Here is a 26,328-nt window from a genome sequence, read left to right on the forward strand (position 1 = left end):
TTGCTTTCAGATATCATTTACCAGAAGTGGCCAGAATCAAAGTGGTTTCTACTTAAAAAGTGCTGATAAAGTGAAGCTAGAGCTGCTTGGGTATAATTTTAAAAATATTTTAACAATACTGGCCTACCCCTGTTCCATGTCCCCACCACCACCTGTGCAGCCCCATGGTGACAAAATGATGCAGGACGGGACGCAGAGCAGGGACCATTTGTGTTCACATGGACATGGAGTGGTGCACAGCTGTGGTCTGTGCTGAAGCCCACCTGTTCATGTGTAATGTCCCCGCTGCCTTTACACTGCTTGTGCAACTGATATGTGGTCTAATAGGCAGATGTGGAAGAAATAAAGCTTTTTTTATCTGCTCCAGTTAGTGTATTGAATAGCCCTGCATAGAAAAATTCATTTTCACCTCTTGAAATAATGGTGTAACTCTAGTGCTTGTCTTTTTGATCTCAAGCTAATGTCCTGCTGCTGCAATGGAGTAAGTGTTGTGGTGGGTTTGGTTTTGTTTTTTTGCAGGAGCGGGTGGGAGCAGTACTGTGTTTTTGTAGTTTCTCTTGGTTGTTTACTTTTTTTTTTTTTTTTTTGTACTGTTTCACTGGGGAAAGAAAGGGCGGGGAGGGAAAAAAGTGGGGAAAAAAATCAGGACAAAAGCCTGTGGATTAGGCATGTAACTAGAATTGTGAGCCTTTAAGGGCATGTACAGAAACTGCTTACATAGATGATGTTTCTGGTGTGAGAGACTGTCAGTAGGAGAACTGAGCTTAGCTGGTTTTTGGGGAACCATGCAGGCAGAATGTAAGTAAATGAATAGCAGGCACAGTGCTGCCCTAGAGTGGGCTCCTGTGCTGCAGGGTTCAGCTGCAAGCATGGAGATTAGTACAGATTTATAATGCTGTCTACCTTTCCTTTGCTTGAGAGAGACTCTCATGAGTAGTATAGAGTACTTGTGGCTATTGAAAAAGTAACCGGCTATAATATAGCTTGCATTTGAAGGAAAATCTTGCATAGAAAAGAGTTAATGATTTTTAAAAAAAAAAAAAAAAAAAAAAGCACAACATGTGTCTGACTGTTAATAGGGACTTTTACTTACTTATTGCTGAACAGCATAATTTGAAAGATCATAAAGATCTGGGTATAGAGGAATTATAATCATGATAGTTCATTTAAGGTACCTAAATATGTATATGCTGGTCCTTTTGTGGTGCGTTGGCAGTAAAAGAGAATGAGCCATTGTTGCTACATTTAACACTTGTACATTTTTATTTAGTTAAATCAGCCATTGTACACATTGCAGCTATGTATTGTTAGTGTTGTATTTTTTTTTTTAATTTTTAACTAATACATGCCCTCATAGATATATTCAATTAGTGTTATCACCATGGGAACAAGATGCTGATTCATCAACTTAAAATTCACTTCTTCTCACAGTATTCAAGTTCTTTGATAACACAGCAAAAAAATCAAAATAAGAGGTGAATAACCATTATGTTGTTACACAGAACATCATCTGCACCGCAAATAACACAACAGAAATGCATTTCTTTAGAGCCCCATTCTTGAAGATCATCCTGTGCTTTGACAATAAGAAAGCCATCGATGTATCATGAAATGTTTCATCAAGGGTCTCATTCATTTTGGCTGCCAAAACACTTTTTTTTTTCTGCCTGCCTGCCAAAAAAAGTGTTAGCATGGCACCTCAGGTTGCTTTGTCTGCTGGAAGCCTCAGCTCCCAAGATGTGCTCATGCTTTTGGCATCGGTACTTTAATGAGAAGTGCCCTTCCTTATTCTGAGCACTGAGTGAGTCACAAACCCAAACCATAATCATAGAAGGCCAGGTAAGCTTGGAAAAAGCATTAATCTTAAAGGAGAGTATTTATTTGTTTTTAATCTGTTCTTGAGTATGCTATTAAAAAAATCAAACAGCTGTTCAAAAACCTTTAGTGTGTTTGCAGGTGTAATATATTCTAAAATGCTGCAGAGTGCTCACCTTTAAATGTTAAGGTATAGAATACCAAATATGGCAGGTCTTTGTTCCCTTTTTTAAAGTAAAAGTGCATACATGCTATCGTGATTTTTTCAGAGGGTAGATTTAGAAATATATATTATATATAATAGGTAACAAAATATGAACAGAAACTGGCTTTCGAGGATAGTGAGCACTTTCTCTTTAAAAAACATTTGAAAGATAAAAACTGCTCGCTCAGTGCTTGGAGGGCTAGAGTAGGTTGACACAATTACAGGAGGTTTGGTTTTGACCTTCAAATGCCACATGCATGTATCTGATAAGAGGCAGTCTTGATTAAAACATGGTGAATTAATTATTCTTTTCATATAGTGTAAGTCTTTCTCCCATAGTTATCTACAGTGCAGTGGCCAGTAGGACAATGTGGTTTGCTAAAGCAGTGATGAAAACAGGAAACTACTGTAGTTATAATTGTTTAATACACCCTGCCACATGTCCAGATCTAAAAGATTTTAATACCGTATGCAAATGTGCCATAGATATAGCTGCTAGCAAGTTGGTTACCTAATTGGATATTTTTAATTATTTTTTTTCTTTTCTGGAAATCTTGAAGTGGCTGTCCAAAGGTCTTAAAAGTATCAATGGCCACCATCAGCTCTTACTTCATGAGAACAGCTGAATTTCCAGGTTTTTAGCCTGACTCTTAGAGCCTTTAACTATAATAATAGATCCCTAAACTGGAAGTCTTATGGATGCAGTAGATCTGCAGTGCTTCCTCCTCAGTCAGTGTTCGCAGTTGATCATGTTAATGTTACTTTTTCCATTGTTCACCAGTGTCAACAAACCTTGTAATCCACGACACTAATAGTATTCGTAGGCAGTGTGTTTTCTGCAGTCTCATAAGTAAGTCCAAATACTCTTGCTATATACAGTTTACATATTAACTCCCTTTTTTCATGGTGCCTGTACATAGTCACTTGAAGAGGCCTGTAGATGAAGTTGGCTTGACAAATGCAGTTTTGTGAAGCTAGTGCAGAAGCAAAGGACCGGCAACAAGTGGCGATGCTAACAAGGTCCCAGTACAGCACAAAGACGACAATTCGGTGGATAAATCATCCCAAATGAAGGATGCTATCTTTGGTCACAAATTAGCTTACAGGGTAAAAAATAACAAAAACCCAAAATCAAATACAGGGGAGAAAATGAATTCACTGCATCTGCACAAGTAGAAATGGCAGTGTCTTCCAGTGATTACGTAGGTCATAATGTCTACACCTAGAAAAGATGAATGCTGTGTACTGGATGGACATGTTGTTGTTGAGGGGTGGCAGCTTCTTATTTTGCATCTTGTTTCCAATCCTCTTTGCAGAAGTGTCTAAGAAGCTGCTGAAGGTCATGCTGGAGGTCATCCTGTGGTAGTGCTTCTGGTGTGTCATCCAGCTCTTCTATGTGAACATGTTTTCCATACCGATCCTTCATCACAGTCCTCTTCTGTGTGCTGGCTTTACTTAGTGTTGTCCTGAAGAGAGAGAACGAGAAAGCATTCATAGCCCGTAGTTTCTGAAGGCTTTAAAACATGCTCCCCTACAGCTGGAGGCTTAGGGGTTTTTTGCTGTTGTTTAAAAGTGAAATCAGAGTAATTGTAGCTGGCAATTTAAACTAAGGTCAGATGTTCTTTATTCATTCTGAATAGAACACACACCACAGCTTTAACTGGCTTTCATAATGTAAGCAGCTCATTTCTTCATGCTTATTAAGCATACAGTTGTAGATGCTCAGCAAAAATGTTCTGTAGTACAGGGATATGCAACACAAGACATTCGCACAGGACATCCCTCCTTGCTGTATTTAATGTCAACTTACAAAGTTGTCTTATACTTAAAGCTCCTTCATGGTATTTTCAGCTTCTTAAGCTAACAATTTCTTGAATGCATGCAAGTCTTCCTTAAGTCAATAAAACTGTATTTGTGGCATTCTAGGACTTACACTCTTTTCACTGTTTATTCTCTCACCCCATTGGAAATAGCTTTGCTCTGCTAGCCAGAACCATAAATGTCACTGAGCCTCTTCCAGATCTAGGCAAATGCATGTCTCCGTTAGCTTTTACCAAAAGCCTGCTTTCTGATCAGAGTCCTTGAGAGAGGACCATGGGAAGCCAAATACTCTTGCCAAGCCACCACATCCTTTTTTTTACTGAGCACTTTCAACTATTTGCAAGGCCTTCCTAGTGCACACTTCCCTTCCTGTAACACAATGTTAGTAGTAACGTTTAGTAGCTTCGCAAATAAATAGTCACGTGCTGTCAGTGGCTTCACTTCAGGCACACTTAAATTCGCTTACATTCAGAGTGAGTTTGTTAATTTTTTTCTGGTAGCAGTTCACTGCCATGTCAAGCCAAACCTTTTAATAATTGATCCATCCTCTTTCATGATCTCCTTTTCTACTAACGCAGGGAGTTGGATTTTAATTTGGTTGCCTGTATAGCTCAAAGCCTCAAATTAAAACATAAACTTCCAATTAAAACATAGACAGAAAGCTAGGACAGAAAGTAATTGTTCTTCATGCTTGAGTACCTCATACAATCAAAGCTGAATGGTGAACTCCTTACAACTTTTCCTCTGTACAGATTGGTTACAATTTCTTATGTAGGATAGTTTCACACTTTTGAGAGTTTTACTGAAATATGTCTTAGAACTTTTTTTTTTTTTTTTTTCAAGTTTGAGAATGTTCAAATCAGGGCCTTGGAGCACTACATCATCTGCTTACAACAACTGATACAGCAACCCTTTCCTGTTGCAGGAAATATTCATGCTTTTATACACTTTCTACCTGTCAGTCTGAGCTGCCTGCTCTGAGAGCTAGCAATAAATAGACAGGCATGCACAGAAATAGATGGGGGATACTTCTGAAATGGAAGAAACAGGGAATTGAGTTTGGCAAGGTGTTTCAGCAAGTATCTTGTTACTAATACTTCACAGAAAGTAAAATAAAAAATTAGAAAGGCAGCATTTTTATTTCCTTTTGGCTGGATGTGGGTTTTTCTTTGTTCTGGGCATAACAGCTTTTTGGCTCTTGCCATCTTCCTGCACTTTTCTATTACTGAAATGTTTAACCTGATCAGAAGTACAAAAAAAAGGTGCTAATTAGCTTGGTAGCATTTCTTCATGGACAAAAGAAGTAGTAGTTGTGATACAGCAGTTTATCTGGAGAGTAGAATTAACAGTGTTGATTACCAAAATCGGCAACATAAGGGGTAATGTGTGAATGAACTTAAAGCTTGAAGAGTAACCACACAAAACATTTCCATCAACTTAAATGCTCCATGGATTGCTTTCATTTTTTATTTTTCCAGGAATCTTAATGTTTCACAGTTAATTCTGTAATTGTAGACTCTACCCGTAAATATATAATCTTTTAAATAAAAGCTTTTCATAGCATGGTCAAGTGTAACAACTGAGGTTTGTACTTAGTGGTTGAGCTTGATACTGCACCACCAAAACTTTCAGTGAAATAATCTGGCCTGGTTTAATAGTTACATGAGAAAGGTATTCTTACCTCTTCAAAGTCCTCTTTGGCTGACGGAAGATCAGTAGCTAAGCTCGCATCCCCCAGGTGTTTCTCCATTCTCTCTCCTTGCACTACAGTAGTCTTTATGACTTTGCTGACCTTGCGGCCTTCCACTGGCTCAGACTGGAAATTGGAGGCACTGGGCAAAACACCAGGTTCAGACAAAGTCACCTGGAAGGTTAGAAAATTGATCAGGTTGGATATGATTTACATAACAGATACTAGCTAGCTAAGCTTTTAGTTCTTCTACCATTGTTTCTTAATCATTGCCTAGAGAACAAGAAATGTTTTACTTTCTACATTACCAGTGTACATTTTTATGACCTTTTTGATAACTCTGGAAAAGATGTTATAAATATGTACCTGTTCAGGCAGCAGGAATAGCCCTGAATAATTTGTTCTATTAGGAAATTTTATGGTAATAGGGTAAAAAACTACTGCTGGAACCTGTACTAGGTTAAGGGTGCCTTCTACCACACCACAGGCTGCCATACTGGCTTGTTTGTTCCAAGGTGAGTGGAATAACACCAATTAACAAGTGGGCCTCCTGCTGCAAATCCTTGCTGTATTCACTCACGTAGTATTGGTATCAGTCCGTATCATAAAGTTACCGTAATCTGAGAGATGACCAACACTTACATAAACCAAGGAACTCACAGGAGCATAGACTGGAATTTCAGAATACCAGATGGAAGTGAAAAATATGATTGTTTGGCAAAATATAAATTTAGTTTATATCCACAGGACAAGGAGTAGTTCTATAGTATGCTAAGCTAACTAAAATAAATTACTTTTTCTGTTACCTTAGTCCTAAGGAATTACTAATTCCTAGGGAATTAATTATGATGATTAATTCTGGTGAAAGAGAACACTGATCACATTCTTAGCTTTTCTAATGATCATTTGTTAAATGTTGCTTTCAAGTGCAGTACTACTGAAATCAATCCCTGCCACTCCTGCCCCTCCCAGCTCCTGCCACTCTGTTGCTACCTTAACTGTGCTAGTGTGTCTACAGGGCTGCATGGTGATCTAAAGCAGGAGAAAATAAGCTGAGAACCTTTTCAGGTTGTTTTTTTTTTGTTTTTTTTTTTTTTGTTTTTTTTCCAACTACCTGGCCTTGAAACAGTTTGCATAAAAGTAACCCTTTTGTTTAGCAAAACAAAAATCTTCGAAGCAAAGAATGTATCAGTAACTTAAACCTAATGCAATGGTATAGTCATAGGCTGGCTTAGTTGCAGAAATTTGGAGAATATCAGATCATTTAACTTCAGTATTCACTAATTGCCTTATTAGAGTAAGAGACATAATAGCAAATATTTTCCATTTATCTATGTGTCAACTTAGTACAAAACTGCTTTCTTTGAGATTAGTATTTCACATAAATTATAGAATTTCTATCTTGACTTGTTTTCAAAGAAAGCTGTCCCCTTCCTCCATCCTTTTCTTTTTTTTGGAGGCATTTTCATCTGCAAGAGAACTTCTCAAAATCATCCAGAACTGAATGTTATTGCCACTCTGAACCTGTGTCCAGAGGAGAGCCACAAAAATGATCACAGTGATGGAACTCCCTTACTAGAACAGGCTGAGAGAGCTGGGGCTGTTCAGCTTGGAGAAGTAGGCAGCACTGGGGAGACCTGAGAGCAGCCTTTCGGTATCTGAAGGGGCTGTAAGAAAGAAGGGGACAGACTCTTTGGCAGAATCTGTGGTGGCAGGACAAAGTGAAATAGCTTCAAACTAAAAGAGGGAAGGTTTAGACTGGATATGAGGAAGAAATGTTTTACAGTGAGGGGGGTGAGGCAGTGGCACAGGTTGCTCATAAGGGTGGTGGACTCCCTGTTCAAGGTCAGGCTGGAGGGGCTCTGAGTACTTGATGGAGTTGTAAGTGTTCCTGTTCATTATAAGGCAGTTGGACTAGATGATCTTTAAAAGACCCTTCCAATGCAAATGATTCAATGATACTAAATGATACTAATGCTACTTGTGCTCTTACAAGGTTTACTGCACTTCTGTACCACGATAAGCAAAGTAGATCTCACCTCTGACTGCTCACTGTCACTCTTCAGCACAACTCGTTTTACAACTTTGGAATAGCCATCTCCTTCTTCAACTGTGACAGGTTTTTGAGGTGTTCCTTGCATAATGATGTCTTGTTTTTCAGTGCCATCTGGAGAAACATATCGCCGGATGATCTTTCTAGTTACCTGAAGGAATGAAATAGAGCTTTGTCCCAAAAGAATTAACAGCAATAGATAATTTATTCTTATTCTCTAAATAGCATGCTCTAGTCAAAAGGCATTTTTTTCCTTAAATTCCATAAATTTACTTCACAAGTGAATTGAAGATACAAATACACTTACAACAACACATATTAGAATGACTTGCTAAAACGGTATAGCATCTCAGAACATTGTCTGCAAATTGCACAACTGCTAAAAGCCATTTTCAAACTGTTTTGTTTGTTTAGCATCTTCAAAGCAAAGAATGTATCAGTAACTTAAACCTAATGCATTGGTATAGTCACTTTCAAAAGTATCTTAACACCAATAAAAAGGCTTCTGTAACTAAGAGCTTAGCTATCAAGTACTGTATCAAGAACTATAGAGTGACTTGGTCATTACAGTGATAATTCAATCATAGTACCAACTGCTGCTCTGCACTAGTGACCTACAATTAACCTGCTTAATCTGACGCTTAAGTTTTCTAGGTGTTGTCAAACCACACAAAGAGGAGCAGAAAAGAAAAACAGGGTTGCAGATGAGATAAATCTCTCAGGAGGGCAGCTATGCATCTTTAGCTGGACATTCTCATATTTTCCCCACCCCTTTTGATGAGATGGCATCAAGTAGTTACATCTTGCTCTATCCAACAGCTTATTTGAAACGAAGGTCGATCAGATTGTTTGTGTAAGAAGTGAAGGTAATACTTGCCCAGGCTCAGCCAGATGCAGCCAAAAGAATAAAGTCAAAGTATACTCACCTAAGCCTGGAAATATTTGTCTGAGGGAAGAGGGAGTGTGGCAGGTTGTTTTATTTTAAAATTATTTCGAACAGCTTCTAGAGAGATACTATCCAGCTGAGTGTCTATGATATTTTATTAGGAAACAGCAGAGAAGTTTGCTGTGTCCTAGACCAATTGTCTAAGTACTGAACTGTTAGGTAAAGCAAGGAGTATAGAAATTCCTATTCCATTTCCATTCTGTTCAAAATTAAATTTTATAAGCAAGCTCTGAAAATACTTATGAGGCAATCACACAAATCATTTATGGCACAGAGAACAGAGAAAAGTTTAACTGTATGTACAGCTACACAATTAGGAAACTCTGGGCACAGCTGAGTACAAATTTCAAGGGGCTAAAGTCTGAGTTTAGGTGATTTGTGGTTCTAGCCTTCCATTAGTTTCATTAATATGGGTATACTTATGCTCTTAGATAAAATTGTTTGGTTCTGTTGTTGTTGCAGTAGTTTGTTTTATTAGAAAACTTTTTCTCATAAATTGAGGTCTATATGGATTTAAGTGAGAAAATAAAGTACATCAAGTTATGAATTATAAAACACAATGATCTTGTAAACCAAAATAAATCCTCATATTTTGGAATCTCTCGTGAACAGAACTTCTGTTGTACTTTTTGCTTAATTTATAAAAATGATGTACCTTCACAGAAGAAATTTGGGGATATATGTGGATTTATCATCATTTTATAGGACAGTAAGAAGGTAGCAAGGGGTGTAACTGATAATACCTTCTTTACCACTGTGTGGCCATGTTCATCTGTGTATTGTTCTTCTGTGACTGTTTCTGGTGGCATTTCAGGCATACTATCGGCCTGTATGACAAAGAACAAATTTTCATGAAGCAGTGCCTTAATGCAGGTAATTTTTTCAAATAAGCAACTTTAAAATCAGTTAGAATTCAAAAATTTAGAAATATTAGAATTTGTTATTCTGCAAATAAGTATCTAAAAACATGCAAAGAAAAGCTGTACCACAACAGGCAAATACGTGTTAGTTGATGGTGTTGTGGATTGGGCTGAATAAAGACTTTGTCCTCCTGCTGAAGTGTTTAATGGCATTTAGAGTTGTGTTAGAAAAGGTATTGCTATGATCCTCTTTTCTTGAAAAGGTATTAGAATTATTTATGTAATGATCATGCATTATTCAGGAGCGTTCCAGCTTCAGTTGCAATACCAGCCAAGTGGTTGTCTCAGCATCACTCCTAAAGGTGTTACCCTGGCCTTAGTCACCATTGGCTTATGCAGTCATTCCACACTTAGTACCTGAATAATCACCCGGCGACGAACGACTCTGGTAGTTACCATCTCGTCCTCATCTGAGCTGGTTTCCAGCTCACCTAACTCCTCTGCTAACTCCTATTGGAAGCATGGAAACAGTGCTCTGTTGTATGCAGCATTAGCAGTGTTTATAGGCTCTGTCTTGTTTTTATCTAAAATCATCTTCTCAAAATGTTTGCTTTAAGGATTTTGGCCTCTTAACTGTCTTTAACCTATGAAACATTTACACAAGAACTGGAGGGAAGCTTTGCCACTTAACTGTAAGTTAGCTATTCATTAGCATATTGAAAAGAAGGTATGGTACTAATGGTAAGATGCTCTTAGTAGTCTTGGTGCTCTTAAGGTTGCCAGAGACAAACCTGAAATATGTCACATGACGTGGCTGAGTTGAACTAGACTGTGTTACTACCACCATCTCTGGAATTCATGTGTATTGCATACAGATTCTGTATTGCACAGAAAATCATATGAAAACCTCTTAATCCTTCATCCTTAGAAGTGCATAGCACAGTATATAGACATATATACTGTGATGACAGTATATAGACAGTAAGACTAAACAGTATTCAATATAAGACAGTATAATATATCAACAGTTCTGGCACCAGAGAGATCCAAGAAAAATTAGTTGCGAGTGTCCTGCACAGGAAAGAATTCAAAATTTAAATGAAGAGATGAAAAGAGAAAGAGAAGCTGAAAAGAAATACTCGGAAAGCATAAAAAATAAAAAGCATAAGTGAGAGAATAAATAAGGTGCAAGAGGCAGTGTAGACTGGGGGGAGATGGAGGTTACAATAGTGAATAAGTAGTATGTTATAGTTGAGGGCAGCCTTTCCTGCAGAAACCTGAAGCTGACAAATAATATAATTTCTTCACTGAAAGCCATGCAGATGCTCTCCTTTATTCCCCTTGGACTTCTCCTAACCAAATGTGCAAGAATGTTCCTTCTTCTGCCGCAGACAGACCTACCTCAGATACTTCTTGTTTTTATCTTCCATCCTTTGTCTCTCTTTTTACTGCTTGTAGGCTATATAAACAGCAAGGTCTTTTCTTCCAGTACATCTTTAGTCTTCTCTAATGCACATCCTGCTGTCATATTCTTTTTTTCATCTCACTAAGTTTACAATTCTTTCAATGACTTTCTTCACAATGCTCTTGCCTTTCTTAAGCTTTATCTTGTTACATATATTTTTCAGCTTTAACTTCTATGTGGTCTGTGTCTGTACGTCTTACAAGCACCATGTAATTCTTTCTCACATGCGTGGCATAAATGCCACACACCAAAGGACAGGTAGGGGAAGCAAAATCTGAATTACAGTTCAGATTTCAGGATTTTGGTTTTGCTTTTGTTTTCAAACCTCTATACAAAGGATTTAAATGATTAAAATGTTCTCATAACCAGCGAGGAAGGGGAAACAGCTCATTTGCAGACAGATTAATTAGGCTGTCTGTAACTGTCTGTAAATATTCCCATCTTATGGAATGAACCAGACATAAAACTTGTGCTTCTGTGCCAATTGAGGAAAAGTTGGTATTTACCTTTTCTAAAGATTCCTCCTCATAGCCACTTCCAAGCTTTTCTGGTTGATCATCAATTGACTCCACTATCACTAGACTAGTTCTCCTTGGAGGGAGGTCATCCTGATGGAGATGGAGCTCTTCAGGCTCTTGGATGATGGGAGAACCACCTCTCTGAGCAGATGATGAGGGTTGTGGGGATGTTTTTTCTCTCCCTTCCTTTGTTGCACTGAAGTGTGCAGATGTATCACTTGCTGCTGTCTGCTCTGTTCCTGGAGTTGTGACACTGCAAATTAAAGGTTCGAGGAAAATAACTGCAATGCAGTCCTTTCCAACTTCCATAAATGAACATGTATGCACTGATTAAATACTGTTATGCTATCTAGCAAAGACTAGAAATAACAGATACTCCTTGGCAGTAAATACAGATGCATATCTTAAAACATCATGTACATGCAGTAATTTTCTGCTGCATGTAGGTGAATTGTGTCTTCAGATGTTAATCAATGTAATTGAGCTTTATCACAAAATCTTTGTCCAACTCTGCTGCCAGGGTGACCCCACTTTTAATTTATGCAGGCTATGCAAATATTAACTGTTCCACTGCCTAGAATCATGTTTTGAGGCTTTCTTTTCATGTACAATGCTAAAAGAAAAATTATCTTAGTTATCTATCTATATCTATGTTATATCTTAGTCCATCACCATAACTCATGACTAAATAACAGTAACAATAGCAGTGACAGAATAACTTGCATGAGTTATGTCTTGTTTTTTTCCTGATACAAGTTGGGCTTCAACAATCTATTGTAAGCCCCTCAGCTGCTGCTCTCCAAAAATGTGTGTTCTGAAGAAAGAAAAGATTTCATTGTAGTACAAGTTAAACAGTATCGATCCAGTCTTTTTCCCCCATTTATTGGGCTAAATGTTGTATTGCAAAATACTTTTTCTAACAAAAGCTTTCTGTACTTAAAAAGCTGTTCCTTGTAAGCTGTTTATATCTAGCCCTTTTTTTTTTCTTGTAGTTCAAACTAGACATGAGGTTTAGAAATTTTCCTGTCATTGCTACTTTCATTTTAGTGTTGGTAATATTGTCTCAAAATATTTTATCTTGGAAATAAGAGTAGCTTTCTGTACATTCAGAACAAGGATTCCTTAAATACAAATAAATAGACAAAATATACAAATAATATTTCTATCAGCTGTTAGTATTTGCAGTGAAGTCTTCTCTAGCTTTTCTACAATCTGTGATAGCTGCTATCCATATCAAAGCTAACTGCTCTTAGGAAAATCACTTTGGAAGGAAATCTTTCATTTTGCTAGCCCACGAACACCTGAGTCAACCCTGTAGTGTTATCACTGTGAACACAAGATTAGTGACAGTGGGAAGAAAGAAACTTTTTCAGGTTCCTTTCCAAATGAAACCAACTTCACTGACAAAGCTGATTCAGGATTGAAAGCTATGTTACACAGGTCATCTAAGTCTATTATGTGTTGTTCCTTTAAGTACTTTTGCCTTGTCCATGTAAAGCCCTCCTTCTGTTCCTTTAGCCATCTGAGATTTGCAGATTGGCTTTTAATCTAGTTGTTATTATGTAATTAGGAACTTTTTAATTAATGATCATGTTAGCTAAATTTTTGCCTCAACTGAAAAACATCCTGAAGTTGAAGAAAGGATTCTCTAATATTATTTACCTGCCATCTAACATGAAAAATACTCTTTGTTAGGGAAAATGTTTGAAGTACCTCTTTTCTTTCAATGCATTGAACTAGCTTATTTCTTCATAATCAATGCAAAGGACCAACTTTCTCTCCCAGTCCTGAAGGCTTCTTTCACATGGATCAAAAATGGAAACTTACAGAAGAAACTACTGAACTTGTGAGCAAAACTGAAGGAAAATTCTACTGAATCCAAATGTTAAAATCTTCATATCACACAGAGAAGAGAGAATGCATTCTACGTAAGATTCACCGTCATCTTTCAACACTTACAAATATTCATGTTGTGAAGATGTTGTTTCTACCACACTGTGGGGTTTCCCTGAGAATTCAGCTTCCACTTGTTCTTTGTGTGTTTGCCTTAGGAGCTCAGCCATTGTTAGCTCTGCCTCACTCCTAGGAGTACTGTCCTGAAAAGGAGAATAACTGACAGATACATCTTCCTCAGAAACAATGGGAGGGTGTTCCATTGGATCACTGTCTTTAGACATTCTGTGGCGTTCTTCCAGCTTATGTCTTGAACTGTACAGTTCTTCTTGCAGTACGGAAAACCCTTTAAAAAAAGAAACGAGAAATGTCATTTACAAGTCTCCTTAGAGTACAGAAAGTCATTCTAATTCTCCATGTGCATTTAAAATCCGTGAAACAACCAAATGACCTGAAAATTTTAGAAGTTTCAAGTGGTAGAGGGTATAACCTCTCTAAGCGGGAGAAGGATCACTGGATTACCATTGGAATTACCCAATGCTGAATCTTCACAGTAACAGGCAAAATAGAATCTACACAGAAATTTATCTACACCATTCAATCTCAGGCACTTTGAAGTGTGGGAGATTTGCAACAGCTTTTTCTCCCATAGACTGAAAGAGGTTTTAGTGACTGTTTTTTTTACCCATCCTTCATGTAGCTGTTTACAGGAAAACAAACAAACAAAAAAAAACTTACAGAAGTTCTTAGCTTGTATAGCTGCAAAAATAATTACTTTGCAAGTCTGAGGGGGAAAAAGTGCATACGGTGCAAGGTGCAAGGACTAGCTAAATGAATGTTTCAAAGCACATTTAAAATTAAAAAAAACATTCTCTAATCCTGCAGAAGTAGTAAAATAACATGTTCATTTGTATCTAGCAGACAACTGATACACACTCGTTTGTTAGCGTCTGAGCTCTTGTTTTTCACTAGCCATGATCACTAGGAACCAACTGAAGTCCAAAGAATAGCTTGGTGGAAAGTATAGCTATCTGTACAGAATTTAAGAAGGTATGGAGGTTAACATTTTTAAACTAACAAGTTGTTATAGTTGAATGCTAAATACAGCAAATATGAGCTATTCCTACATCATCTACATAAAGATGGAACGTCTGCAGCTGTCTAATACTTTCCTGAGCTACTCGTTTAACACTAAGGGTGCAAAAGTATCACTTGAAAACAGAGGATTTTTCTTCATGCAATTTTAAGATGTTTCTATTAGTGTATTGATTTAAATGGAACTTGTAAACTCAAGTATTCCAACAGCATTGTAGCAGAATTACAAACAATATCTTGCATATCTCCTTTTTACAAAGATTTCACCAAGATTAACGCAACCTTCTTAACTTCTAAGAGAGCAACTGTATAGGCAAAAAAATAAACTGGACCCAAGTATTTGCAGTACTTTCTGATAACATTCTCTTATTTTCCTTATATGAATCAGCTGATGCAAAAATTTTATACCCAGTGAAATAGTGACCTGTGTGATGTCACGCTTCCATTCACACACACTGTGATTTCAAAATTAGATTCTAGTGCTCAGTCACAACAGTGAACAGATTATTCTAGTCAGACCTCTCAGAACAGGGTCACAACCTGGGCAGTCTGTGACTGTATCAGAACATTTTACCTTCACTGTGGTCCAATCCTATTGTTTGTTCAATTTCTGCATATGTGCGAGTGCCATGGACCTGCATTGAGTCAATGCCACTGGTCTCCATTAGGTGAACAATATCCATTCGGTTGATTTTAGTAAGACATTGAGTAAGGCTTGTATCTGTGGGATTAGAATGACATCAGATAGCTGAGTTAAGAATCTCCCAGGGCTCTCTCCCTTCTATTTTCCATTTGAAATATGTATGTAGGATAACAATTTAGAAGAATTTGTATATAAAAATCTAAGTTTTACTGAAAGGCTGCATACAAACATTACCAGTAATCTTGTTTCTTCTTTCAAAGTGATTTAGTTCCTACAAATACTTTTTTCTGTTTAGGGAGAAAGAAGACTCAGTGTTTTTCCATTCTTACTTTGCTGGAAGAGGTTCTTTCTTGTTTTCCAAATAAACAGAATTAAACATTTTCTCTAACTGAGAATCTTATGACATGCCATGTTAAACAGAGAAACTTTATAAAAAAGAAAAAAGCCCAACCTGCAGCCCTTCTTTCTGTTGCCTAAATTTTACCCATATTTTCCCTTTCTGATTCACAGCACACATAGGTCACCTTGCACGGCGGAGACAGTAGATATGTACTATAACTGATAATGAACCTGTTGCATGTTTCCCATCCCTTTCAAGCCAATATTTGAGGAGTGCATGGCTCTGGTCTTGAAGTGAATTAGGATTTTCAATCCTGATTTGGTGAATTTGCTCTTCTGTGAAATCCAGTTCTCTTGCTAACTCTGAAAAAGAAATCCTTTTCTGTGAAGATGTATTTTATTTTTCCCGCTTTACCTTACATCTATTTTACAGTTGTCAGCAACAAAGTTGATTACAAACTTTTCTGAAACTAATTTCTCTTTACTTCTACGTACTGTGTCTTATGTTTAGAGAGAATGTTAAACAAGATGTTCAAGACAAAGATAATGTGTTATGCTTAGAGGTTATGGGCCTGTGGGAGCTTTTCTTTTTTGCGCGTACCATTCTGAGTTCTCAGTTCTCACAGCACTACAGGCCAAACCATAACACAGCACTATGCTTACTGGTTTCATGTCCCCTGAAATGTTGAACGTTTTGGAAACTTTGACCAAAATCTAATGAAAGAATTCATTTCAAGTAGTGGCATTTTTTTAGGGCTAGAGTAAGGCATGATCATACTGCTCCCCTGGACTTATTTCATCAGAAGAAAAATAAAACAGTATCCTTCTGACTAAGCACAGGCTCAGACAGCAGCCCAGTCTCGTCACCTGTCTTGTAGCCCCAAAGAAACATTTGACACACTCATTTTACCATAATCAATCTTCATCATACCTCGAAACAGGAATATTTATGCAGTATACTACTCCGTCCCTTCAAAAATCCTATAAAACACTAACATCTATTTTGATGAACATACTTTTTTTCCTAGTTTTGTTTTCGGAACTGTATAGCCTTTAGAATATTTCATAGGATTGCAGTTTAACACAGCATGGAGATTTCTATACAGCTCTTTCTTTGTGAACGTTCTGGACCAATTTTCAGTGATAGAAAGCTACAGTTTATTCTCTGTTATCCTGCTCTTTCCCAGTAGTATTAATACGCTATCTTAAAGCGACTTACAAACTCATCCCTTTTCTCCCCTTTTCCCTCAGCATATTTCCACAGAAAATAAGTTAATGTAACTTTTTGCTGTAGTGGCCTTCTGATGTTTATTCATTTATCTTTCAGCCACTTTATCTTTTAGAGTCATTACACTTTGCAAGAAAATGAAGAGTAATATCTGCCAATTCTTTGTCACTTTTCTCATCCTAACAGTTTTTCCTCTGGAGATGCCACAACAAATGCAGAGTCCTTAGCTCTGCATCTTACAACTTCTTACTTAACAAGATGGAGGAATTTTGGTAACCACTAGACAGACCATCTAGATCCTATATGTTACTGAAATATTTCTATGGAATGACTTTGGATAATCATCTGAAAGAAAAATGAAAATTCTGAAGAATACTTGCCCTGTTTCTCTCTAGAATAGATCATGTGTTTTACCTGTCCAACTGAATCCAAGGTGATCCGCAATGTGGGCCAGTCTTTCCTCGGTCCGTTCCCGATCATCCTGTTGATCTAAGGTTCAAAAAGAACAACCACAAGTTGTCTTTTACAAATTAAAAAGCATTTCTTATAGGTGATAAGCCCAAGGAGGGAAGCATTTTTTCTGACTGGTCTAATCTAAATGTGGACGGGCTGCTACAATTGGGTACTTAAAGTAAGGTCTATAAATCTCCAGCCTTCTCGCATGATTTTTCCAACAGTATAGAACTATCTAGAATTTTTTTATTTAAAAATCAGACTTTCATGTAAAAAATTAGGATTGAAATACCTACTATCCTATTTTTATCCAAGCATTTTATTCTAACACTTAAGACTTTAACTAAGTCAAGAGCCATAATATACCACGCCTCCTTAGTATATGCCAAGGCTGAAAAATTCATTTGGACTGGTGCTTCTAATTGTGCTTTTTTCTGTGGTAGGGAAAAATCTGTTCGAAGTGTCCATCTGACATTTCATACTATGGTTTGTGTTAGTAAATTACTTACTTAAATGTCTTTGACTCTTTCAAATACAGAGTGATACAAATAGTTAAAACGAAGGCAAGGAAAAATCAGATGCTTATTCACCAGTAACAGTGACACTTAACTATTTCTCCCATCCTCAAAGCTAATTTGAGGATGCCAGAATTTGAGTTTTGATTTTCCCCGAACACACACATGGATTTCAAAATACGCCATTCAGAAAAGGACTTAAAGTTAATGAAATATGCATTTTTCATTTTAGCTACTGGATTCCTATCACAGCTGCCCAACAGCAGTGCAAGTAAAAACCAAATACCTTACAACTTGTACTAAAGTTATTAATGACACGTAGAATTTCCGTGAGAGATCAAAAATAGAACAAGAAAATCTTGATTATTCTAATTTTCCATGTTTGAGTAAAAATTCAAAAGAAAATAGATTTGCCATCATGGTTTCAATCAATGTCCACATTTTCATTATTAATAAGAATTGGTCAGAATAGGGCCAGGGAAAGCCAAAAGTCAAAGTGTACATGACCTGAAGTATTGGTTTAATGGTAAGTATGTGTCTTTTGAAGTGTTTTTATTTATTAAAATAACACTTCCCATAAGCATTCATGACTTGCAATCTTGAGATTATTCCACAAATAAGAAAATACAGACAACACAAAATAACAAACACATCTTATAGGGGTAAAAAACAAAACAAAACAACCAAACAAAAACACAAACACAACTAACCATCAAAAGCGTAAAAGAAAATGCCGCATACTTTACACACATTTATACAAACTTACACATACACACACACCAAAGAAAACAAAAAACCAAAAAGTTTTAATTTATGACATGCGTCGCACAGGGAATCCCAGTCGTTGGCAAATACCTTCAGCATGGTCATGGATATTGTCATCAGGTATACGTTCAATCTGAGTCTCTACAGACTCATCCCAAATAGGTCTGGTGTCAAAGATGTCTTCAGGAACTGACTGCTGAGTCTCAATGGATGGCACGTTTTCAATAACTGAAACTTCTAGGGCACTACTGCTTTCATCATCTGAAACTAATTCTTGTTCTCTTTCTGATTGTGTAAGTCTTTCCACTAACTTAGAAGCTTCATCACTAATTTCTTCAAAGAATTCTATGGAGTTTTTATACAGGTCAAAAAATTGTTCCTTACTTTCTTTTGTAGGACTAAAAGCACTGTGGGAGGTTGTAGTGCTCCTGCTTTTAACTGGCACTCGTGATGAAAATACCTTGGGTCTTGCTGCTGTTGCCTCATCTGAGTCTAGCTCAACCTTTAACTCTCTCTCCCTCTCCCAGGTCTCTGCTTCTGCCTCTGCATAACTCCTAGCTTTTATTGAACGTTTGGTCTTTGGGTCCATGGGAATACTTGCATCAGATTCAGATTTACTTCGGCTATCTTGTTTTGTAGGTAGTTTGCTTGTCATGTTGAGAGCTTTGGATGACTCTAGCTTGTGGACAGATGTGTCTGTGGATTGCTGTTCAGCTCTTTGCAAAGCTGATTTGACAGGAATTTTAGACTTTGGTTTTGCTTGGTCATCTTTTCCTTCACACTGCAGACTGTCTAGGAAGCCATCAGTGGGAAGGTTCTCATTTTCAGATTGTTGCAATGATTGTGATGCAGCAGCAGCAGCTGTTCTTACAGGGATTTTGGATTTGCTTTCACAAGAAGGCACTCTCTCCATTAAAGCAGTAGGGATTTCTATCACTGATCTCTGTTCCTCTGGTGAAGAGTCTGGGGACTCATCGTCCTTTTCAGAACAAACAAATCTAGTGACTTTGGAAAATTCTAACTCATCTTCTACCACAGACTGCTCAGGAGAGATGGGGAAAGGCACCTGACTGCTATCGACTATGTCAGTCTCCACTGTGAAGAGGGATTCAGCTTCAGAGGCAGCAGTTTCTTTCTTTGGTGATTTTGAAGAAGCTGAAATACCCATTTTAATTGGTATTCTGGATTTTAGCTCTGCTTTTGCAGTGCCTACGCTGACGCCTTCACCAGTCATTTCTTCTGATTTATCACAAGGCTCAGATGGTGAGGGTGAACGATTCAGTGTATCTTTTCCTTGTGTATCGAGGTCCTCTGATTCTGAAAGTGAAAACGGATCTGGTGGGCTCTCTGGCTTAGAAGATTCTGCCTCTGCTGCTTCTTTAATTTCCTCACATAAAGAAACTTCTTCCTGAGGCTGCTGCCCCATTTGGAAGAAATGAAAACTTTCATCTGGATAGTTTCTTTTGGTCATGTCAATAGCTCCACTTCTGGTCATTTCAAACAACTTTCCTTCCTGGAAAAGAAAAGGATTTTGTTCACTCAGTGGTGTCCCTTCTTCAGTGGGTGTTCTGGCCGGTGTTGTATCAGGTGTTGTGCCTTGTGATCGCCTGTCTACCATCAACCCAAATATCTTTTGTTCCTCTTCTTTTACCCGAGCTTCAAAAGCTTCATCATCTTCACGTATGTCACTCCATGTGTCAGAATCTACGTCAGTCTTGGTAATAACAACTTGACTGATAAATTTCTCTGTTTCATCCCTTATATCTGTAAGGGCAGATTTGACTAACTTTGTGGAATCTGACGCTGAAGACCCCGGTGAGGTTTTCTGAAATATGTCCTCAGTTTTAAGTTCTGTTTCTATCTGCACTTCCTCTGAACGTTGATACTCACTACCTGTGCCTCTGCTAAGCAAAGGTTCACCAGTCTTATCTTTTGTTTCTTCAACAGAACAGTCTTCACTAGATAGCAGGCTTTGACCAGTTCCTACCTTACTTTCACCACCATCAGTAAAAAAATGTTCAGAAGACACATTTTCATAAGGGCTTACTATATGAGGAGCTCTACTTTCAGCAGCGTCCACTACACAACCTTCAGGTTCCACTGTTTCTGTGGTAAGGGATGAATATTCTGACAAGGGTTCCTCAGTATCTCTCTGAGGTGTGCCAAAATCTGCATCTACTTTTGCAAAATCACAATGTTCAATGAGATCATCTTCAGTCAGTTTGCCATCTTGTGGTATAGAGAATTCAGTGGTACTGTGTCCACAAGAACCATAATCTACTTTCTCAGCCACCATTCCTTTAGTAGTGAGAGTTGTGTGTGTTAAAAAAACAGTGCTTTTGATACCATTTTCACTGATATCATCTTGGTGTAGCGTTGAAGAATCGATGTGATCTTCTTTCTGAGAGCAATCACCAATGGAATGACACAGTGTACCCTCACATTTTGTCACTGGGGCATTAGGACTAACCATCTCACTGTCATCTGTACTATCACATTTTGATTCATCAGTTTCTGCTGATACACAACCGTCTGAATGACAAATGCCCGATTTTCTCATGGAAGCCTTACAGCTGCCTCCAAGGATATATGGTTCATCTTTGTCATCTTCTGTTGGTTTGTCCTGTTCTGCTGTAACTGCACCCATCCTGGAAGAACACCGTTTTGAATTAATGGGTTGAAAACCTGCTTCTTCAGGGCTAGAACTGGAGTCTATACTAGATGGTAATGGTGAAGGTGGCTGCACTCGGATTACAGGTTCCATTAAGAGACCTGAATCAGCTTCTTTTTTAAGCTGGGTCAATTCTGGCTCACTTTCTGAAGAGGAAGAACTTTTTCTAGATTCAGCTGAAGACATCACCACCATGGGTATATCTTTTTCTTCTGCGGTTTTTGATTTTGATTCTTCAGTTTCACATGCGACTTCTGAGTCAGCAATTAGAGAATATTCATCTTGTTTACAATCCCTTTTGTAATCTCGCTTCTGCTTTGCTTCTTGCTCTAATTCATCAAACGTTTTGATTTTCGTCACCATTTTAAACATCTCCTCTTCAGGGGTAAATCTCTTCTTTGGTTCACTTTCTGATTCATCCTCAGGTTCTTCACTGACTTCAGGGATCACAGCTGACTTTGGTATATTTGACAGTGCCTGTGAGTCTGCTGTTTTAGGTGTGATTTCATAGCTAATTTCTTCAGAACTGGGAGTTTCAGGTGAAAGAGGACTTTTCCCTGAACTCTCCATGAGAGATGTTTGCTCTAGACTGTCATCATCAGCACTTCCCTCAGGGTCACGGAGGATCCTGGAACGTACTGTTGCCAGCTCTGGGCAAGTTTCTCCTTTGCCAAGAATAGACTGAAGAGGACCCTGACCCAAAATACCAGCTTTCACTTTTTGTTCTACAGGACTACTTTCAAGGGAATCACGGCAAGGAGATTCTTTCATAGGACTGGGCTCCAAAGAATCAGGCGTTTTATGTGATGAGTTGTCTTCTAGCACGGGGCTTGCTTCCAGTGAGTCTTTATGACTTATAGCCAAAGAGTCATCTGCAACTGGGCTAAAGCATTCACTATCATGGCTAGCAAGTGAAAGTTCCAATTTTTGGGGGCTTCTAACCACAACACGGTGTTCACAGCTTATATCTTTCTCTTTCTCTAAAGCAGTGTCATGTGTTTCAGAAGAATTAGTTAAGTGTGGAGTGGTTCTGGATTCTTTATCCCTGATAATATCTTCCATAATGGAAGCTGAGCTACTTTCTTTATCAGCCTCTTCTTCAGAGGCTGTAGGTACAAGCTCTTCTGATACATGGTCAGAATGAGACTCACTAGTCTCAGCAACAGCATCTAGCTGTTTTTCAGTAATACCTTTTCCATTTTCCTTTGGTGAGAGTTCCTTCGGAGAACATGTTTTTGCTGTTGTGTGTACTCTATCTGTTCCTTTAGCTTCTTCAATTTGCCCATCAGTTTTCTTTGGTGAGAAAGAAAGGCTTTCAGGGCTTGTTTCTGGAGTTTCTGCCAGACCCTCATGTTTATAACTTTCCTCAGAACTGATCTGAGGAGTTCCATCAAGCAGGCTACCTGGAGAATCAGCCACACCTTCATGTTTGAGGCTCTCTGAGCTCCCATCAAAAGCAGCACTTTGCAGAGAAAGAGCGGGAAGGAATCCATCTTTTACATACTCAGCAGGGAAAGCAACACTGAAGGGACTGGTCAGTACTTGCTCCAAGTTAAGCTCGCCTTCCTCTGTCACTGAAAGATGTCGGAATTGTTGGTATTTGTCATTATCCTCAAGTTCTTCTTTAATGACATCAGAAAAATCTGTTGAGGTTTTCCTGTCAGGGCTGATCTGAAAGTCTGTATCACCGTGGTCGTCAGAAGTCTTGCCCTTTATAACTGCTGAATCTTTGGTACTCTCATCAGCAAATACCGGAGGGGGAGGTTCCGCTGTTGTTTTTTTGCTGCTCTGCTGTTTTACTTGGTCTTTGCCTACAGTTTTCTTAATAGTATCAACAGTGGATACTTGCATTCTTCCTTTCTTTGGCTGTGGCTCTTTCTCTGCTTTTAAGACTGTGCTTTGCTTGTCTTTCTGTTTGTCCGTCTTGTGGCTTGTTACTCGCTTTGTTTCACTTTGTGAAGAAATTGTTTTTCTCCGTGTTGTTTCCTTCTCTGGGGGTTGTTGCTTTTGTTTGACAGACTTGTGCTCAAACAGTCCAGATACATTCTTGGATGGGTCTTGACCTGACTGGAAGGCTTTCATCAGCTCACGAACTGACATGGTCTCTTCAAGTCTTTCTGTCTTAGAAGAGGGTGAAACAGGAGGCTGTGCTTTGTGTGCAACTGTTTTTTTGACTGGTACTGTTTTTTTAGAAGGCTTTTCACCAGTGCCTTCTCTTGTTTGAATTCTGACAGGTAGTTTAGAGCGTATTTTTTGTTCATCTTCCACTCGTTTCTGAAGAGCTTTAACCTTATCTTTTATTGAGCCAATAGGGGTTTCCTCTATGACAGGGGATACAGCTTTAGCTTCAGGAGCAGCTGCTGGTGTTAAGCCATGTTCCTCCTTTGGAGACTCATCTGAACTGATCTTCATTAGTCCTGGTTGTTGTTCACTACTGTGCATCTTGCCTTCCTTTTGTTTGTGCTTGTCTCTTAACTTTGTTCTAACTGGCTTTTTAATTTCTAAGGCTGGCTTATGTTGTTCTTGTGGACTTAGTGTTTCGGTTGTTGGAGACTCTTGTCCTTCTTTTTCAGAATCCCTGCTTATTACTACAGCTTCAAATTTCTCTTCCACCATGTCTTCTTGTAAAGCTTGTGGCTGTACCTCATGAAGAGAAACATATTTGTTTAAATCCTCAGTAAGGTAATCTACCATTCCTGCCATGTCTTTCTTTACTGTCTCTGTTGTTTCTTTGTCTGTTCTAACTTCTACACAGATAGGTTCAGTGACTTCTACAGGAGCATTTCTTCTGGCCTCTTCAATTTCTTCGTCACTGACAATGACCCATTCTTCTTCTACAAATTCTTGTCTGGAAAGAGACTTTTGCAAAGCATGTTCTTCTCTAGTATATGATCCACCTCTAAGAATTTCATTCACTTTTTCTAAGTCTTCTTTCACCCTTTCAACTATTTCAAAAGGCTCTCCTGGCTCCTCTTCAGTGGCTTTTCCAAGATCTTTCACTTTAATAGAGCCTGATTTATCAGAAGGGTCAGTTGTCAAGATGGCAGTCATTTTGATCAAATCTTGTTTCATCTCAGAAACTTCAGACAGTAAGTCTGGACTGGCTAGTACAGGGACTTCATTAACCAGATGGCTTTTCAGGATAGATGTTTCTGTAGATTCTGTCTCATCATCTTTGATGCGAATGAAAAACATTGAAAGTAAAATGGAAATCAAAAATAGAGATTGGAAAATGTAATCAGGACTAAAAATGACAGTCTTTGGTTGCAGTGGTAGGAAGATCTACAAAATGGGCTGGGAATGGTGGATCCACAAGATTTGAGGGTACAAGAGCAAAGCAAAGCTAACAGGAGGGGAAAAAAAAAAAAAGAAAAAAGAAAAAAAAAACTGAAAGGAAAATGGCAGGAAATAACTTGCTTAACTTTACCAATATAGCACAGCCACACATACATTACCAAAGCTGTAACAAACAAAATCAGGACACCGTTAAAGAAAAGAATAATAATTAAAAAAAAAAAAAAAAAAAAAAAAAAAAAACACAACAAAAAATACCCACTAACAACAAAATTTAAAATTAAAAATAGAAGAGACACAGTGAAGTTACACAAAGATAGGCATCTCAAGATTGTTCAGATGTTACAAATCAATGTTCAAATAAAAATAAACAAGAAAAGAAGGGGAAAGTATTAGAACTGATTGAAAGTCGATTTCCTCTAAGAGAAAGCCAGTGTTAGCAAACTGTCAGAATAACATTCAGTTAACATGTTTTATTTGTTTATTTTTTTAATTAGTGATCAAAATAAGAAGTAACAAATGATTCTGCAATAATCTAAAATATGATCAAATATGTAGATATCTGAATCAGCTGCAAACCGGCATTTCATCAAAGGGGATTTCACACCTAAACAATGAAACAAACATCATTTGGTTTTAAGAGGCATGGTCCTTTCCTTGGAACACCCTCATTGACAACTAATGAATTGACTGAGGAAGGAGAAGACAGAAGAAAAGGAGAGGAAAAAAACTGTGAATCAACTTAGAAGTGATTTCAGAGTTTTTAAAAAAATGTAATGTATGGCAACCAAAAATCAGACAGTCACGCTAGACACATACATACAGTTTATGTAAGGCAAGTTATTTCCATGCAAAGCAAAGGTGTTGCAAATGCTTCTGTGTATGTAGTTTCATTTAAAAAACAAACAAACAAACAATAGCTTTAAAATTAATCTTACAAAATAAAGATACGTGAAAGTATTATTAAGTATACTGTGGTGAAATATTTATCTAATCTGTACAACCAATACATAGTGAATTGAATGTAGGTAGGTCCTGGTATGCCATTGCTGACTAGTAAGAATGTTACTTTCAGGAGGGAATACTAGAAAATGTACACGGAGCAGAATGAAACAGTGGAGCAATGAAACAATTTATGAGCAGTAAACAATGCTTAGAAATTGTTGGGAATCATACAGTTCATTTTTAAAAGGGTACTATATCACATTTCTGCACTCCAGCCTAAAAATCAAAGTAGTAATGCAAATAAGAAGGTAGGCAATGCCTAATTATCTGCATTTCTTTGAAAATTAACCCTAGGGTAACTGAAGTTCCATTCTGCTAGCTGTATTATGGTGCCTGCTTTCCACCTTGAGAAAACTGGTTCTCCTTGTGTAAATATTAATGAAATAGAGCAGCAATCAGATATTGCTAATGTTTTAAACCATTATGTATGCTACTTCCCACCAGGTTATTAGCTGTTTTTGTCAGACTGATGTCTTTTGTTTTTTTAGCTGAAGAATTTCAGTTTTAGAAAAAAGGAGGTCGAAGTAGAATAGTGTTAAAGTAGAATAGTTATCCATTTGATAACTGTGACCCCAGTGCTGTTATCTTTCTAACTAGAACATGCACCTACTATGCTAGGAATAAACAAACAGCAGAATGCAAAGTAGAATAAAGGCAAGAAACCACTTTAAACTGCAAACAAGACAGTCAGTGATCTACAGAATCATTGGAAAATATTAGGCACACTCTTCAATTTGAATTCAATTTGTTTAATTATGTCTTCATTAAAAGAGATCTTTGACAGTGTTTCTAATAATAATGGCCCAATTCTGTATATACAAAGGGCTTATATGTTGTACCAAGCTTAGCTTTCAGTCATATTTCACCACAGTAAAGGGCGGGAAGGGAGGGTTAAACAGCCTGATTGCTTTTGGCAGTATCACTTTTTTTGCATGCTTATATTTCACAAGTCTAATGAAATATATTAGTATACTAATCGTGTTTTCATTAAAAATGATACTGCCATTTATCTCAAATGGCAACAGTGTGTATCAACAAATGGACAAGAGAATGG

The 26,328-nt window shown here is 37.7% G+C and overlaps 1 protein-coding gene across 1 annotated transcript in view; it reads right to left on the reverse strand.

The window, feature by feature from the left end:
- Positions 1 to 3,302: 3,302 nt before the first annotated feature.
- The window catches only part of ANK2 (ankyrin 2), a gene marked incomplete at both ends in the record, with an annotated part of 175,923 nt that continues 152,897 nt past the window's right edge, over positions 3,303 to 26,328 (reverse strand). The window contains 11 exons of the mRNA XM_079534109.1: positions 3,303 to 3,486; positions 4,368 to 4,459; positions 5,523 to 5,705; positions 7,571 to 7,735; positions 9,274 to 9,357; positions 9,808 to 9,900; positions 11,362 to 11,626; positions 13,333 to 13,612; positions 14,936 to 15,082; positions 15,575 to 15,706; positions 16,986 to 17,060. Coding sequence (XP_079390235.1) covers positions 3,303 to 3,486; positions 4,368 to 4,459; positions 5,523 to 5,705; positions 7,571 to 7,735; positions 9,274 to 9,357; positions 9,808 to 9,900; positions 11,362 to 11,626; positions 13,333 to 13,612; positions 14,936 to 15,082; positions 15,575 to 15,706; positions 16,986 to 17,060 — 1,700 coding nt within the window. The remainder of the gene's footprint in view (positions 3,487 to 4,367; positions 4,460 to 5,522; positions 5,706 to 7,570; positions 7,736 to 9,273; positions 9,358 to 9,807; positions 9,901 to 11,361; positions 11,627 to 13,332; positions 13,613 to 14,935; positions 15,083 to 15,574; positions 15,707 to 16,985; positions 17,061 to 26,328) is intronic.

The sequence above is a fragment of the Tetrao urogallus genome (genome assembly GCF_951394365.1).
Source record: "Tetrao urogallus genome assembly, chromosome: 4".
Classification (NCBI taxonomy): domain Eukaryota; kingdom Metazoa; phylum Chordata; class Aves; order Galliformes; family Phasianidae; genus Tetrao; species Tetrao urogallus.